The sequence below is a fragment of the Rhea americana genome, unplaced genomic scaffold (genome assembly GCF_003343005.1).
Source record: "Rhea americana isolate MKP2758 unplaced genomic scaffold, rheAme1 scaffold_10, whole genome shotgun sequence".
Classification (NCBI taxonomy): domain Eukaryota; kingdom Metazoa; phylum Chordata; class Aves; order Rheiformes; family Rheidae; genus Rhea; species Rhea americana.
In genome coordinates this window covers 1,464,615-1,482,353 of record NW_028185039.1, presented here as the reverse complement: position 1 = coordinate 1,482,353, position 17,739 = coordinate 1,464,615, and the positions used below count along the sequence as shown (strand labels likewise).

Genomic DNA, 17,739 nt, shown 5'->3' with positions numbered 1-17,739 from the left:
GAAGTTTGTGAAAGGGAAGGTTTCCAGATTACCCAGGAAGACAACTCCTGAGCATTTGAGAGGTCAATTAGGGAACCTTGAAAGGTTGACAATGTCCCTTTAAGTTTTATAACAGTGTAAATGATTCATTCATCATTCTTCACTGGTCACATAATGAACAGTTAGACTGTTAAATGACCTTAACTTTGCTTTGGGCTCTTAACTCCAAGCTAGTTACTGCCTGGCCACCAAAGATCTAACTATAAAATGAGTCATTAATGCTTAAAGAGGAGAAAAGTTCCCTGCCTGCCACAGGGGATCACATGAGGGAATCTGCGTTTGGAGTACAGATCCTAGTGCTGATCTCCTGCTCTCAAAATGTAGTATTAGGAAAGACGGAGACTAGGACCATCACAAAGACTACAAGGAAAAGGGGAAAAAAAGAAATGTAAGAGCACTATAGATGCCCCAGCAYCATCACCGTTAATGGACATTTGTCTTCTGGAGGAGGAGAACTTAATAAAGCAGACAACAAGCAGAGCCTCCCCTGCAGAGAACCTCCCGCTTTGGCCAAACAAACCACCACAGGTCCATGCTAGCTTAGGCAGGCCAACTAATACGACCTAAAGTATACAAATAGGACAAACCTTCAGACACCTGCCCTCCTCATCTGAATCAACTTTCCAAGTATAYAAGCTACTCTTGATAAAATGATGGAAAAGTAATACCTCTGCCTGCAAAACTTGCCTATTTCTTACTTTCAAATCATTGCAGCTACAGCACAACTACTGCTRGCAGGTGAATGGTTTATATTTTAATTTGTTCAAAAATAACCAGTTTAAATCCTGGAAAAAACTGAGGGTTAACACAACCAGTGTAATATCTTAAACTGTAAAACGGTTGATAACAACGGCAAGTCAGACATTTAGAATGGAACTACTGGACAAATACTAATGAACACCTTAGAATAAATGAATAAAGCCACGCTAGCCTGAAAAATCAGCCACAGACGCCTCTTGTGGCATTAGTTACTCCCAGGCAGTTCCTCTGTGGATGCCATAGGGTGGAATCCAGTCCCTTTTCCTGCYGTGGCACAAGTTAGACTGAATGCCAGTTTGTAGCCAGGGCCACTTTTGAGGAGTGTCCCCGTACCACGTGCTACCAAACTAAATCCAGCCGTACAGATCTCATTTTTACACACAGCTTTAGCTGAGACTACTACTCAGGAGTGCTCTAGGTAACACAGCRGGCTACTCAACGCCATCCTTATGCTGGATACAAAGCTAAGCCTGGAGTAACAACACTCAGGTGAAAGGCTAGCTCAGGTAACAAAACCAGCAGAACATTCAGGCCAACACAGTTATTCTGCTGTAGTGCTCAGGGTTGATCAAGTATCCTAAAACTACACTGCCTTGTGTCGTACAAAAGCACTTGCRTTTTGTTCCTCCTCTGCATTAAAAAACACCATGAAAAACTGCATCTCCCTCCTGCTGTGTAGGATGGTTTTCAGAGAGATACTCCTCCTTGCAACTAGCTACTCAGTGCTTTCCTTTCCAAGCTCTTGGAGATAATAGGTAAAACTAATTATTTAAATGTGTATAAATAATATCGCATTTTTATCACTGTTGCTGTTACATTACAYGCTGGCAGGAAGGCTAACCACAACTGGTTATTCCTGTGACGAAGGGCATCACACCCAAAGTCGACCAGTTCAGAATYTGTGCCAAACCATGAGCCTTTCACACAGCCCAGCTCCCCCTGTAGGGTCTTCTCCGAGCTTTTTGTGACCCSGTTCACATTTCCTTGACTGCCAGCAATCACATGGGATTCCTTTGACTCAGAAATAAGAAAATAAAGATTCCTTCCATCTGGCCTCATAAACACACACACACATGTGGATATTCAAAGGGATGAGGCTGCTCGCCTGGTTACCAGGCTAGACAATTTTCAAGCCTCAGCACATCTTAGTGTGAAAAACAACATCTCCCTGCCTTTTATCTGTGCAGATCCACTTCTCTGAGCTCTAACTGGAGTTTTATTTTCCTCACCAACCAGCTGTGAACTAATTATGAGGCGTTCTAACTAGTCCTGTTCTCTCTCCAAGCATATGGATCCAATTAAGTCCAACTGCAGCTGATTTTAATCAATCTTCCTTGAAGCAGCCAAACTTGAAGAATCTCTTCTCCTTCAACACCAAGGGTAGAGGAGAGCAGGAAAAGCAGGAGAGCAGTATTTGCATAAGGAACACTTCACATCCGCTTGGTTGCCTGTAAACACAAGACTCCTAGCAGTAAGAAATGCTAATTGAACCCTCTTCACAAGTCTTTCCTCCCACTTTATCCAAAAAGCACTGATTGGATCCGTCTCTTTTGTTCCAGGCCTCAAGTTGCACTTTTCCACCAGCAAATTGGGAAGACAGACCAGATCATTTCAGATAACTCAACAAACCAAACCCTTTACTAAAATCTCAGCAATTCTACCCAACATAGGCCAAGGAGTAACAACGTGTTTGCTTTCCCAGATTAAAGAGTTTCAGCTTTTTCGGTTTCACTGAAAGAGAGAAGGGTAGAGAATAAGAGAGAAAATTATCTGGTTAAACTTGCTCTTTTCGCATATTAATTAAATTCACTTCTCAAGCCACAGTTCCAATGTTTTTCTTAAAATAACGTCCCGGGTGGGAGGGGAGGGGGCACCCTCAACAGGGTGTCATTTCTCTACAGTCCCACCGTTTCTTGCGTATTTGCAATCTAAGGGGTTTATTAGCAGTAAAGTCTGACCAGTGAGTAATATCTATGCTAAAGTCTTTATACAGTGAAGGAAAATCAATGCAGCCTGCAGCCAGGTGTCAAAAGCCAAGAGGCGTTGCAAGAGGAAGGCTGTGGCAGTGGAAAGAGTCTTCAGGCATAATTTAAGCTGTCCTCACACAAGGGGAGAACACAGGGAGATGTCAAATGCTATATACACTGGTGTAGATAGCCATCAATATTTCAATTTCTTTACTTGCTAATACTGAGCTCGGGGCGTAAATCACATACCTAGATAACGTAATAGCACCTTTCAATATGCGTACTTGCCCCCCAGCCAGTCAGCTGGGGTCGCGTAGTTCACAAAATGGTCTATTGGCAATAGCAGCCAGAGCAGGGATGGGCAAAAGCCATGTGCAAGCAAGCATTTTTAAAGCAGAACTCCTTTCCACACATCACACAAGCCAAACCTTGACAGTTTTGAACTCTGAGTTACCAAAGATTAGCCCTATCCTCTTAGATTTTGTTCACTGCACATGGCTTTGTGAGCTAAATGGACTTTAGTCCAGTATGGTGTAAAAGCAGCCAAAGCCTTATTTCTAAATCCTGCCTCCTCTTCTTTCAAATTCACAACTTTAATGCATCCCTCCTGTGCACCTTTCATTTAGTGGATACAATTCCAGCAAGAGTTGGTGGGGGGAGGTATTTTAAAAGGAAGGAACTGCAGATAAAAGTTTGTTAGCCATCTTCTTCCTACCTTGTCTTAGACCAAGCCCTGTTTCTCATATCTTTATTTGATGCCATGCTTTTCCCATGTTTGTAATTTCACTCCTGTCTTTCTGTTCAGTCAAATCTTCTTGTTATTTCTGTATGTAAAGTCTATCCTGCTTTATTTTTTGTGATAAAGAGAAGTTACTTTGACCCATCATTTTGCAATGATTTCTTTCAGAGGTGGGAACAAATAACATGTCAAATTATCAATGTGACCTCACCTGAGTGTATAACAATGCACACATGGGCTGATGGAAGAGGTGAATTTCTAAGGTCATCCTTAAATTAGTGGTTTCGAGCTGTAAGAAATAATTTCTAGTGTGCTTATTTCATTCAAAGCTTGGGCTGTCAAAGCAAAAATCACCAAGTTTTATTGGGAAGGTTGATGCTTTACCCTCTAAGGAGCACTGAAATTTTGACCACCGATTGACACCAACATCTTAGTATTCAGCTTACACATTCCTGTAGCTATGTTCTCTTCCTTACCATCGCTTTGGAGAAGATGTTTTTGGCAGCCAATCCTCTAAGACAGAGTGAAGTGAAAGCTGAGGAAGAGTAGAGCTACTTCCTGTTAAATAAAGAATTAAAGCCATATCCTCAGCTTTGGCAAAGCAGATGTTAGAGCATGATTACCTTAATTCAGCTAACTAACTAGCTTTTAGGGAGATTGACAGATTTCTCTTTCCCAGACCTGCTACGCGAGATGACCACTTTCCTTCTCCTTCTTCTGCACCTACATGTTATCTCATCCTTCCCATAAAATGTTTTCTCTGCTCTGTCTTTAAGTCATTTCTATTCTCCTCTAACTTGCTCCGCAACGCCCTGATGTGCACAATATGATATTGCAAGAGTGAGCACCATTAATGAGGTATCACGTAGGCCATGGAGATCTTGTGATGAACTATCAAGACTTTTTCAGTGAACAATACAATTGTCATTGTGTCACTCAAGCCTTCCTACACAAAGAAATGGCAGCTCTACCACAGCATGAAGGTCAYATCTTGTTCCCAACTTGTTACTGTACTATACTTCTATTCTGAAAGTTCAGCTAGCATAACGGTAGCTTCTGATGRTCTCCTCTACAAATGACCAAAAGGCAGACATTAAGGAAGTCTGCACTGAAAGGCTGGGATTTTTCTTCACTGAAACTGGGCTCTGAAAAGCCTGGGGCTTTGGTATCAAGAGCTACATTATAGTTTCATCAACAGCAGCAAACAAAGCAAAGCATGTCTAGATATCATGAAGAAAATAGGAACTTCTCTGGTCAGGACTACTTGGCAAGTCAGCAGCTATTCTGAGACAATGATGACAGATTAAATGTGATTTGAGTGAACTGTAACCCGTTCTGAAACCAAAGCTGCTGTTATGTATGTTGCAGACCCAAGCATCCAAACCCAAGCCCAAAGCTTTCATYTCCTTCTGATGACTGAAACCCAATTAAAGAGGAGCTGAGTGACAGGTTTCACACTAAACATGGCTCAGCAGAGAGGCTCAGCAGCTCTTAGCTCCCCGCTTTATCAAAGCTGTCACTTCCCCTGTCTCTAGAATTGGTAATAATAAAAAAAAAAAGCACTTGATTTGGGACTAATAGGTGTCAAGATAAAATCAATGCTCTATCTGAAATTTGGGTAATTTCAAACCTGCAGGTTTTCTACCATGAAGCAATTTATACAAAAATGGAAAAAAGAAAAACCAAGAGGAGGGGGACAGAGAGAAAGAAAAATTAAGAGAACGAAATGTTACAATGCTGTGTTGTTCAGCATATCAGAGAGAGCAGCCAGGAGAGAGAACACCACTCAGAGCAGGATGGGCTTTGATTAAACAGACTCAGGTTCCTGCTCACTCYAGCACCTCTCAAGCATGAAATGCTACCAAAGCTTGAAGCAACTCTCATATCCCTCTCTGCGCAGGGAAGTTACAAAAAGAAAGCAGCCTGAATAGACAGTCCACCCCACTGCTGCAGGCTTTCCCTGCCCTCCTTCCAGGAAAGGGCAAATTCATTGATGCATCTAGAAGGAAAATCTGAAGAACTCCTTCTGCCATATCGGACAGCATCTACCTCAGCAAAAGGATTGTGATAAAGTGCCTACAGTAACACAGCATGTTTGTCTACAGCAAAAGCAACACATCCTTCACCCTTCTGATTCCACACCTTCTCCCTCTCTTTCTGTGCTCTGTAGATGCTGTCATGTCATCTTCTCAATAGCCCTGATGCTTCACGGCTTGAAGAATTCCTGCCTAACAAGGCCACAAACTGGAGGTTCTTGTCTCAATTACAGGTAACAGCAATGGAGTTTTCACTACAGACAGACTTCAAATTTTCTTTATCAACCACTAATTGATAAGCCCTATCTACACATCCACTTTGGGATGAATGAAGTTGCAGACTGATGATTTATGGCAGTGGAGTTTTCTAACACAGAATATTTTTTAAGGCTCTGAAATGAAGATGTTCCGGACAAATGCATTGAAAAAAGGCAACTGTACTCATGTGATCGGATCTGACACCAAAGCATTTTCGTAACATGTTCAAACAGAGACAAGGTATGTYGGTGCAGCTTGCATAGGCTTTCTAAAGCAGCCTTGGCCAGATTAAGGAGAATGAGTGCTGTGAGGTTCCCTGCGGCGTATCTCTGGTGAACAGATTTCATCAAGTTCTCCAGTCTTTCTGGACATACCACATTTCCTACCTGCAGAGTTAGCTTCTCCAGTTTCACTTCTAGAGCTCTATTCTCCCCTTCTAGTTTGCTGCGTTCAGCTTCCAGCTCTTCAATTTTCAGCCTAGAAAGGAAAGGAAAGGTAATAAATGCTATGTCCCTGCATAGCTCCACCACAGATGATAAAGTAAAAAATGAAGAGACAAACACTGGCAGATTCTTCCTGTGTTAAATATCACAAAGCTATACTAATGAGATAATTAAAACCTATGATTAAAAGATACAGCATTATATGATTAACATAAGATTAAAAGAATGTATAATTAAAACATACAACTACAATATACAGCAAATTCAAATAGAGACTATCTGAACCAGAGACTCAGTCTGGACCATCATGTTTAATAATCACCAACAGCTAAAATCGCCATGAACGTGTCAAATCTCTTTTTGATCTGATTTATACTTTTGGCCTTCACAACATTCCTTGGCAGAAAGTTCCACCATTTAATTATGCGCTGTATGAAAAATTAGTTCATTTTGTTTTATACTTCACATGTGATTACTTTACTGAGTGCCTGTTAGTTCTGCTATGAAAAGTTGTGAATAATCGTTCCATACTCCCTTTCTCCACTATCGTTTTACAGGCTTCCTCTATTATTTCTTAAAGATTCTCGGTTTAGTCTTGCCTCGTATCAAGGCTCTTCCATATTTCTACTCATTTCCATTGCCCTTCTTTGTACTTCCGCAAGTTTTTTATAGACTTTTTGCTATAGGGAAAGCTAGAACTACAAAACAGTACTCAGATGTATTCAGTGCTATAGTGAGACATTCTGCTTTCTTCTCAATTTCTTTTCTAATAATTCCTAGTATTCTATTTGTCTTTTTGACTACTGAGCACTTAACTTATTTTCAGAAGATTGTTCACAACAATGTAAGATCTCTTTCTTGAGTGATAACGGCTCATTCAGAGCTCACTATTGTGCAGGTATAGCCAAACAAGCTTTCTCTTACGTGCGTGGCTTTACATTTATCGACATAGGATTTCATCTCCCATTTTACCGTGCAGCACCATAAGACTCTTCTACAGCTCCTAACASTTTTCAATTTGATAAGTTGAATAATTTCATATCATCTCAAATGTTGTTACCTCACTAATCACAAACTTCTCTCTGTGTTGGACAACAAGTTCCCAACAAAAACTATTCTGGGATCTACTGGAAWACCCTCAATATTGTGAAGACTGACTGTTTATACTTTGATTTTCTATATTATAACTGTCTGTAATATAAACAAGCATAAATTCACAGAAGAAAACTACAGCATGTTTTTATGAAATACAAAGATATTGTCTCTGGCTCAGGAAGTCCTTGAGATGATACACTAGCAGCTGGGAGACCTTCCTGCCTAAGTATCACAGTAGGCTTGTCCTATTCGCATACTTCTCTACAGGCCATCACTGCAAACGGTACACTGGGACAGTCAGTCCTGTGTGGCTTTTGTATTTTTACTAATGCAAGAAAGAACCTTCCTTATCCCATCAGAGAAAGCTTCTTTAAGACCTTTGGTTGAAAGCTCTTTGAAAAGTCAAACGTACAATATCAACCGTATCAGCTTTAGCCAAACGATGGTTGAATACTTCAGAGAACTCTAGCAGACTTGCTAGGCATGACAAATTATTTTAAAACGTGCAGCAGAACATTTTTGCTTGCATTTAAATACAGAGCACAAAAACCTTAATATTGCTTCAAGAACCTCACCTTTCGCATTTTAACTTCTTGTGATTAACAGTGCAACTAATGCATATTAACACTGATCTTTGCATCTAATTTTCTTAGGATCCTTTTCTAGAGTTTTTTTTTTTTTTAATATTCTTGATAACATTCACTTTTAAACGACCTAAATTAAGCTGAAAATCTTTGTACCATAAGAATAAACAATATGCCCCTCTGCCAGTCCAGAAATTATCATGCAATAGACTATTCAGGTGCAGCTAGGAAGCTACCGCTTCTATTAATTAGGCACATAAGAGGAAAAAGTTGCAAAACTTTTCCATAGAAGTTGAACTTCAACATGTTCAGCATAAAAATGTCTGCTTTATAAATATGTAGCTTGAATTGCTTAAATTATTTGTAAGCCTGACCCCTGCTGGTAATTTTCAGATATTATAAAGTATCATCTTTTCTCATTCTTGGAAGCTTCTAAAATGCAGAGAAGTGGCTTTTAGCATTGTCTAGGCCATTAAAAAAGATCATCAATAATTTCCAGAAGAGACACAAAGCTAATGGGGATGGAGAGTACTGAAGAAGCAGAAGACTGAAAAGGTCGGAAAAAATGGAAATTCAAAATGGAATTAATGCTTTTAGCTGCGCGTTTCTAAATGGACTGCAGAGCAGGCCACGGAAAGAGCAACATTTTCTTCCGAGGAAGAGCAGCACAGCAGCTCCCGAAAGGTCRGGACCAGACACCCCCGACTCTCACGAGCACTTTTGCCGCACTTGACACGCTGAATTTTAATTTAGAACAAGTTTCTCACCAGCCGCCCTCCCAAGGCGGCCGCGAGGCTCCTGCTGGCTGCCCCCGACCGTCCTCTCCGCGCCGATGCCTAAGCCCCCCGCCGCCAGCTCCGGAAAACGCTTCGAGGAGGTTCGAGACACAACCACGCCGGGACCAGGGCAAGTTTAAGCGATTACAGTCGTAACGGCGCKGGCCCTTCGCCCGCCCCGCGGCCGCCTGCTCTTTCGCCATATCCCACCCGAGAGCCAGCGCGGCGCTTTCCGGCTGGCGCCCCGGGGAAGGTTGGGCGAGGCGCCCGCACCCCTCTTCGTGCCGGGCTGCAGAGCGGGGATCCTCCAGCCCAGCACGGGAGCGCCCTTCCCGCACCGCCCTGCCGCTGCGCTGGGGGCGAGCGGCCGGCGGCCGAGAACATCGCTGCAGCCTCTCCGCAGCACTCGAGAGGTTTTGCAGCACTCACTCATACTTTCACTACTTATCCCGCTCCTAACCTATTTTTAACACTGTTAGGCATCCTGCATTTCCAGTAGGAAAGCACTAAGAACCATTAGCAAACCATTTGTGGTATTCTGTCTTGGCTTAAGGGCCCTGGGGAACACTTTCCAGTGGCAAGGAGAGAGAGAAGCAAAGGGAAATCCTAGCTATATATAAACACAGCAAAGCATTTGCAGCTGGTGGTTAAGATACGGCAGTCAAATATTGAAAAATATTTACTTGCTTGGCACTTGAATTTTTCATCTAAGTAAATTCAGGTACAGGGCCAACTCAGTGCTGCTGCTGGATGCTACAACATGCATAAAGGCAGAGTTAGTTTGCACGCAGCCTCATCTTCTCGCTGTCCAGGGACATCCACAGTAAGATATGCAATGCCTATTTTATCACCGATTTGCATGCCTCAACTTGTTACATATGAAAGTTACTTTCAAGTAGGAAGAACAATTCAAGACCAATTCACATGAGAACAACAAAAAGAGTAAAGAAAGATCTGGGTACAGTATAATCAACTCTCAATTTAATGTTTTGCCCAGAATGAATGCTGCTACTCATTTTAACAGCAGCTCTGTGATACGAGGAAGGAAGAAACGTCAGTTACTTTCTAAAATATATACGTTATTCTGAACTTTAGTGATGCAGGGAAAATCAATTGGATTAATTTCTGGAAAGTTTACCAACTTATTCTATGTACTGAGGTCTGAAAACATGAAAACAAACTCTGGAAAAGAYCTCTTCAAATTTCTGGAAGGCTTTTTCTGCATCAGAGACAGAGAACTTAACCCAGAAGAGAAGCTTCCAAAGGCACAAGATTAACTCAAGCCATCTCAGTAGGCTTTCACAAGATTAAATTTAGTGCAAGCACAGATAAATTTGTATTTGCTCCAAATGCTGGATTTTCCCATTTCCCCAAACTGAATTTTATATTGTCTCCACTACATATTTCACTCTCCCAAATTTGTAGGGGGAACAACAGCAACAACAAATCTGCAGCTTCATTACACCCTTTCTGCTTAAATGCCACACGTGACAACCACAAGATACCACACTGTGTGTGGCCAGTCTACCAGGGAAGCGCTTAGATGGTGAGGGCTGCTAGAGAGAATGGCCACACTGCTCTTATTTTAGAGAGAAAGAGGTGAGACAGAAGAGAGGAAGGAGGTGCAACTTTCAACAGCATCTAGGCACTTCCAGAAGTCTCAGTCCACTGCTTTCCAATGGAGTTAACCCACCATTGCCCCGTTATTTTTGTTGTTGTTGTTGTTGCTTTTCAGTGTTGTCAGAGATGGTACGTGATGGCTCGTAGAGTACTGTGGGTATCAGCCAGGAGAGGCCTGTCTAGCAGAGGGCCCATCTGTGGCGAGGACATGGCCACGTGGCAAACCTACTGCTGAACAGGAAACTACTGAATGGAGCAGAAAATGCATGTGTTGGGAAGACACTATTAAGGGATCCAGATGGCAGTGAGATGGTGTTAGGAGCAGAGCAGAGAGAATTCCAGCAAGTGTGACTAATAGGCATTGGCAAAGACACGAATTTCTTTTGAATTACTGCAGCTCTACCCAGTTACTAAATCCACAGAAAACATTTAGGATTTACTGGGGTTGCAGTTTGACAGTAGAAAGAAAAAGTTCAGATTTGTTCCAGCTGAAAAGGTCCTTCAGCTGCTGCCACAAGTCTTTACTAAAGTTTTCAAAAATGCATTACTTTTAGTTATATATATGACGTTCTGAAACATCAGTTTCTGCACAGCTATCACCATCCCTCTCAAACGTGTTAATGCCTAAATGCTCTGTGCTTTGGCATACCCCACAGTACATGAACTCAACAGTTTGACCACTTTTCCTTTTCATWAGATCTGCAGAATATAAACAAATATGATTTCAGAGGGAGCAGCAAGAGGTGCGAGAATGACAGCATTAGCACTGGCTTTTATTGTCTCTTCAGAAATGATGATGCTGGGAGAGAGCTTCACATTTAAAGTTATAAAAGGTCTGACGAAAGAGCACTTTGTTCTCAAGAGAAGGAGAAAAACTGATAAAGTCTTTCAAGTTTCTCACCGAAAATTTACTTTCCATACTAAAGAAAATGAGACAAAAGATACATTTTAAAAAACTCTCATTCACTCACAGGAGGTGAATACAGATTCAAAGGATTAATATGGATTTTTTCTTCCCCTTTATGTCTCTCCTGCTTTTGTTTTCAGAAGTTAGCTTCTAATCAGAGTGTACATGGAAATGCCTGGAAGCTCACAGTCCCTTCCTGCTTTGCAGGCTCCTCTCCCTGGCTTCTGCTGGTTTGGCTCCATTTTTCACATTCCTTCATGACAGCAGCTAACTGGAAAGGCTGGGCTCAGTCCAGAAGAGCAGACACATCGTACTGTAGGTTAATGGGATTTCAAGTACCGTGATAAACTACAATAATGGAAATAACTCCTTCATAAGCTGTGGGATTTCCTTCTCCACTTTCCAATTTGTAAAGTTTGTACTCCTCTTCTCCCTGTTTTCTCCCAGAATTAATCTGCGACAGCTTTCTGCAGAAGGAAGGAAGACCAGAAGAGTTCTTGTTCCCAGCTGCTTCTCAGGCGCCAGGTAAAATTGAGTAAGCTGGTCCTGTTGAGGCCCACAATGACACAGCAGGAGGAAAAGCAAAGCAAATCTAATTGCTAGCCATACTCATCCGTGTTCTCCTCCAAACCCATTCTGTTTCTTAATCACAGCTACCCAGCTCCCCTTTGCTGCCAGGAGCAGACACAGCCAGCCCGGCTGCCTCGAGCGGTCTGACATGGACCACAGAGAATGGTCTCAACCCTGAAGCATGAGGAAAGATGGTGATTTCTCATGTGTTCCTTTGAAAAGGAGCTTTCTTCTGCAAAGAAAGAACTTGGCCCAATTTATTGGCCAATACACAGAACATGACAGAAAACTCAGAGTTAGGCCCAAGCCCATCCTTAGGCTGCTTAAGTCTGGAACCATAAGAACAACACTTTGTATAAAGTCAATTCTGCAATGCAGAGAAGCATGTGTGCTGCTGGCTGGAGCGTTTGAGAGATTGATAAGAGACTTGAAGCAGCAACAGCAGCCAACAGTGTGGAAAAAGGAGCAAGAACTGGCTTACTAGTTCTCAAGAAAGACAGTAGAAAGAGAACACTTTGCATCAAATCATTTACTGTTAGAAACCAAAAGAGCTGTGCAGGAAAAAGGTGATTAAAAAGGAAGAAATAAAAGCTTTTTAGAACAGCTCTGTAGCTAAATGACTAGCATCAGGGCTTGGGACAGGCATTTAAATCATCTGGTCTACCGTAACAACAAAAAGCAGTTCAGTAAAAAGCGTCAGACAAACCCATCTGGTATTAGATACTGTGCCTGTGGTTTCTGTGCACCCGTAGCCTCAGGAGCCTGCGGTACTGAAACAGGAAAGTGAAGAAAAGACAAAATATCTGTAAAACAATTCCAGAAGCCTAGCCTCTTTGCTGAAACAGCTTTCAACGTATTACTCATCACTGGAGAATAGCTCCACATCATTAATGGCTTTACTGGGAACAGGTCTCTGTTTCTGTAATACTTTTTAGGGAGACTGACACAATTTGATGAAAGGAAGAGACAGATGAGATTAGTAGTCAAAGAAATTCTTTTCCAAAAAAAAAAGGGGGGAAAGAAAAGGAGAACAAGATTATAGGAGGTTTTAGGGCTTGCTTTGTGCAGAACCCAGCACACAGGACACCACAATAACATAACAACTGGGCACTTGTGAGTTCCTGTTGCCCCAGCTCAGGAAACAGACTCCAGTTCAGGGGAAAGCCACCCACCTCCATCCCCTCCACCAACGAGAAGCAGTCCTAGACTATGTGGCAATCAGCCCTTTCCCCTTACACACACTGCCCCTGAAGCTGCCCGGTTAATAGATTGCAAATGCTGCTCTGTGAAGATAAATACTGAATAATGAGTCTTGRAAGTGAAAATAAAGAGACTGAACGTCTGCTACATGAAAAGGTGCTGCAGCCCACACCAATCCAGGGAAGAGAGACACTGAGGAGATACTGTAGAAATACTCTGAAAACCTCCAGCTCCCAGAAGACAGCAAACAGCATGTTGCTTTTACTGATAGAGAAGCATAATATTAATCATGAGTGAGGGGTTTAATGTTGCTGAGGAGCTGCTGAATAGCAGCAGTATAAACATTAGGCTTCAGAGGGTCTAGTGTCCCTTAGCAAAGGAAAAATCTGAATGAGCTCAGGTCCAAACACCCACAGCAAACAAAGCAAATACAAAAAGGTTTATCCTGCTGAAAGAGGGAAGCCACAGCATGCTGTCCCCTGCCAGAACTCAAGTATCTGATCGAATAAAAGAAGATGCCTGCTCTTCTCTGGCTCTTCACAACTACCGTACCAGCTTGAGGAACTATATTCCAGGAGCGAGTCCCTAAGATCAGGTTTACAGCTCTACAATGTATTGGAATACCTTAGCTGAACATGTGTTATTTTCAAACATCTCCCATCCTGCTACATAGCTGGGCTTTCAAAGCTGTAAAACAAGCTCCAGAGGCGAAGCAYAAGAGCAAAGTCATAACATTCAGGCCAGTAATTTCTGCTTTCTGCAAGATACTGCTTTCTGCAAAAGCTAGCTTTCAGTCCTAAGAGGCAGTAACACTTTATAGTGATGGAGCTGAAAATATAAAAGAATTAAGAAGAGAAACTCCAGCCAAAGTCTTACATCAGCTGAGAATAAAAAACTCAGCCTCCTGTCAAGATCTAACTGATTTGCTCAGCTTAAATAAAAAAAACTTTATTAAACATTTGAAAACAAATGAACTTTTCTGTGCTCAGTATTTATTGTGTCACCTTCTTTGGAATGGAAGCTGTAAATGCTTTAATAAATATGTAGAACGGTTGTCCAGCTTCATGGTAGCTTTTGTAAATGCTCATGTATCCTCTGCTGAAATGCTGTTTTGTAACTTCTCTTTTACTGAATCACAACAGGTACCCCTCTGCATCTCCAGCAATGCACCAGGGGAAACATCCCTCTTTTATCTCCAGTGCTACACGCACATCGGTATTACAAAAGGTGGATTCTAAACCTCTTTACATGCACGCCAACAGATCCTGTATTTACAGCCCAGATTGAGTCAAAGAAACAAACAAACAGCAATGCTGTTTCCACAGGGAAAGAAGCCAACAGGAGAAACAGCGTTGCAGAAGCCACTGCAATATGAACTACCCAAGTGCAAGAGACCCCAAACAGATTTATTGAAAGAGCTAGTAGACTCTCGAAAGACAGAAAAGGTTATAAGGTATCTAAAGGCAGGAAAGATCAAAGGCTGGAGTCTTCTGTTAATGCTTCATGGATTTCTTGCATCGTAAAGGCTGGTAGGAAAGTAGAAAGGGTGCTTAGGAGAAGAACATACTGCTTCAGAAATACAGGAAAAACATGTTCTGCTCAATGCTACCATACTGTTCACTGAATAGTTCACTGAAAATCAGTTCATATAAAAATATAAATATATATATACACATACATATATATATATACACACACACACACATATATATGTATGTATATACACACAGGAAATCTACATGCATATACTTTTTCCATGCATGCACAGAGGGTTTAACATGATGAGTCCTGTATCTGTACAATTGCTCTACCATAAGATGGCAATAGCAATATTAGTAGACAGTGAAACTAGCCTGGGCCTTTTCCTTCTCACTAGTTCCACAAAAAATAGAAGAATCTGCTTTGCCACCTTCTTGTTCTGCCTACCTGAGCGCATCAACTTCCTCCTTAGTGACGAAGATGCTTTGATCAGTTGTGCACTCTTGAGACTTCAGGACCTTCATCTCCACCTCCAGCTGCAGAAGAGGAGAAGCATTAGTTCATTCAGTAGTAATGAGGGGTAGTAGAGACATGCAAACGGGAGAGGAAGGAGAGAATCACTGTGTCCTGCTCGGGTCAGATCCCTGAACATGACACTGACATGTAGCACAGCTCTTCATATGCCAAATCCTCAGTTAATCCTACTTCCCTTTCTGCACTCCCCTTTGCCTTCCCCAATATTTTCTCCTAGGTAGTTGAGGGATTAAAAAAAAGTTTTCTAAGTGGAGCTTTTGTTTCTCTTTTGGATATTTCCCCAATCCTTCCTCCCTTGATAAAGTGAGGCAAATAATTATTTGTATGTAATTAGGAGCCGTGTGGTACCTGAGATTCAGTACTGGCACTTCAATCTCATTTAGCATCAATTCCTCCCCAAAGGAAATGAGCCACAGAGGATTACGTCACCTTGCCCAGGACTACTCTGAGACACATACACTGAATCTAAAAGACTAGGGAATATTTCCAACACTTTCCAATATACACCTCTAGCTMAAGCTGCTTGGGTAGAACAAACAATTAAGAACACTTTCAGCCTCTGGCTTTGTTCGAGAAGGAACTCACAAGAAAATACTTTCAAACTCTAAAGATATGAAAACTTCTTACCTACCCAGATTCTTTCCTGTTCATGCTCCTTGGCTGGGGAAGTATCTATATCCCTAATCCAGCTATCAAGACAATGTACAGAGGAAGGAAAAAACTACATATATTACTGGGTTTTAAACCTCTCTCTCAGAAAATGAACTTTTATGAATTTTAAACAGAGACAAACTGCTTAGAGGACATACAATTTCTGTTCCAGCAGTTTCTCACAGCTTAAACCTCTTTCTCACTCATTCTTCAGATATTGCTTTCCTTTTGTCATCTATCTTTTAGCACCTGATTACTAATTCCCCTAATAAATCTATGGACGCACACTGTACTTTCCACTCAGACGGAAAATAATAAGCAATCCAACCTTAATTATAAATGCAAAACGTATGACCACACAGGGCTCAGCATCAGGGAAAAAATCCATTAATCTACCATTCCCTTCAACAGCACTGATTAGACTTGTGGAGTAAAATCTCACCACACTAGCAAACTCTGTGCAAAGGCAGCAAGAAATTCCCTAGTTTTACAAGGAAGGGGAACGTATAGACATGCACAGTCACACTCAGCCAGAAGGGAAGTTCTGATATAACACCTCTTTGCCCTTCTACATATARCAGAAAAGGCAGACAGCACACGGCAGCACCGTAAGGAGGGAGAGGCAGGAAAGGGTCGCTTGGATTATTCTCCCTCCCCTTTCTGGGATCACAGGGACAGGGCAGGAGTGAGAGGAAGAGCTCCTCGCCAAATTTCTCTCTGTAAGCCCAGAGCCCTGCATCCTCCCACTGCCTGTCAAAACCCATCCAGGAAGAGAGGAAAAGCAAAAGCCCACCTGCATCATCAGGCTGTACAAATGTTAATGTATATTAGCTGGCTGATAAGATTATCACAGCTAGAAATGCTTCCCCCAATTTTCTGATTACTGAGCTTATCTCTCCCAGCTCAGCCCATCACAGATGGCTGGGGATAAAGCAAGTGCTCCAGATAATTCCAGGAAGGTGAATAAAAGGTACCGGGACTGGGAACAACCTTCAATTCCAACCTACTTCTAGCAGGAAAACATTCATTATAGCTCCTGCTTCCCACGTCTGCTGAAGGCTGGATGTGTTTGTTATTAGAGTTTTGAGCTGCTTTCTGGACTGTATGTGGACAGCATTTGAAGATGGAAGGGCTGGTAAATATGTTATTTATCATAGGCCAAGCAGGCTCAGCCTTGAGTCCGACCACCACCTGCTCACTGACAAGGGCAGATAAATCACTGCTGCCTTCTTGGGAGAGAACGGGGGACGGCAGGGCTGGGCTGGTAACCTGCCGTCGTGATCGGCYGTCTCTTGGGTATGCTACACGGGGTGTGTGGGGGGGAATGGAGTGTGTTTAGGGAAAAGGAGACGGGAGAGCAAATGCACACACGCTCAAGTGAACGCTGCAGCAAAAAGCATCAGCGCAGGGTCTCGTTTGATGTACAGCAGTGACAGATGACTTCCAGGTGCCCTCCGTAACAGCATGACGAGACTCGGCGCCCAGCTTCCAAGGGGAGGGCACAGGGACTGGAAGGGCACACGTCATTCAGTCATTTCTGCGTCCTCCCAACTTTCAGGCACCAAAACAACCTGGACCAYAAATCGGAGGTCCCTGAGGCGAGACCAGAGATGAGGGCTCTGTGTTGACCTCATGAAACGAACTGGCTCGGACAGTTGCATGTTCACACTGATCTGGTTCCCTGAACCACCAGAGTTTCAAGTTCTGGCCAAAGCACAACTAGTTAAAGGCAAAACRAGTTAAATATTAGATAAATATTTAATCCAAAAAAAGTGCTGCTTGTTTTGTTTAATTGTCAAGAGTTTCTCTGAGGAAAACCTCCCTGTCAGTCTCACAGAGGATATTAAAGATGTTATTTATGTCTCTTTCAGGGCAAAAAAAAAAAAGTTAGTTGAGATAAGCTGAAGCAGCTTATTGCTGGCATCCAATTCCGCGTTTCCGAAGGTAGTGCAGGCACATAGGTCCTCACAAAATATGAATGAAAAGAGGAGCAAAAAGAGCAAAAAATAAGGAATCTGTGGTTAAAAATTGCCCTTTTCTTTGCAGTTTCACCTGCTAGAGAACGACAAGCAGAGGACAATC

General features: G+C 42.3%; 1 protein-coding gene across 2 annotated transcripts in view; it reads right to left on the bottom strand.

Annotated features, from left to right (window-relative positions):
• Positions 1 to 17,739, bottom strand: part of MAD1L1 (mitotic arrest deficient 1 like 1) — a 361,949-nt gene that overhangs the window by 151,695 nt on the left and 192,515 nt on the right. For both annotated transcript variants that reach the window (XM_085301122.1, XM_085301129.1), the window contains exons 14-15: positions 14,920 to 15,008; positions 6,185 to 6,275 (exon numbers count right to left, since the gene is read on the bottom strand). In XM_085301122.1, the coding sequence (XP_085157248.1) occupies positions 6,185 to 6,275; positions 14,920 to 15,008 (180 nt within the window). The remainder of the gene's footprint in view (positions 1 to 6,184; positions 6,276 to 14,919; positions 15,009 to 17,739) is intronic.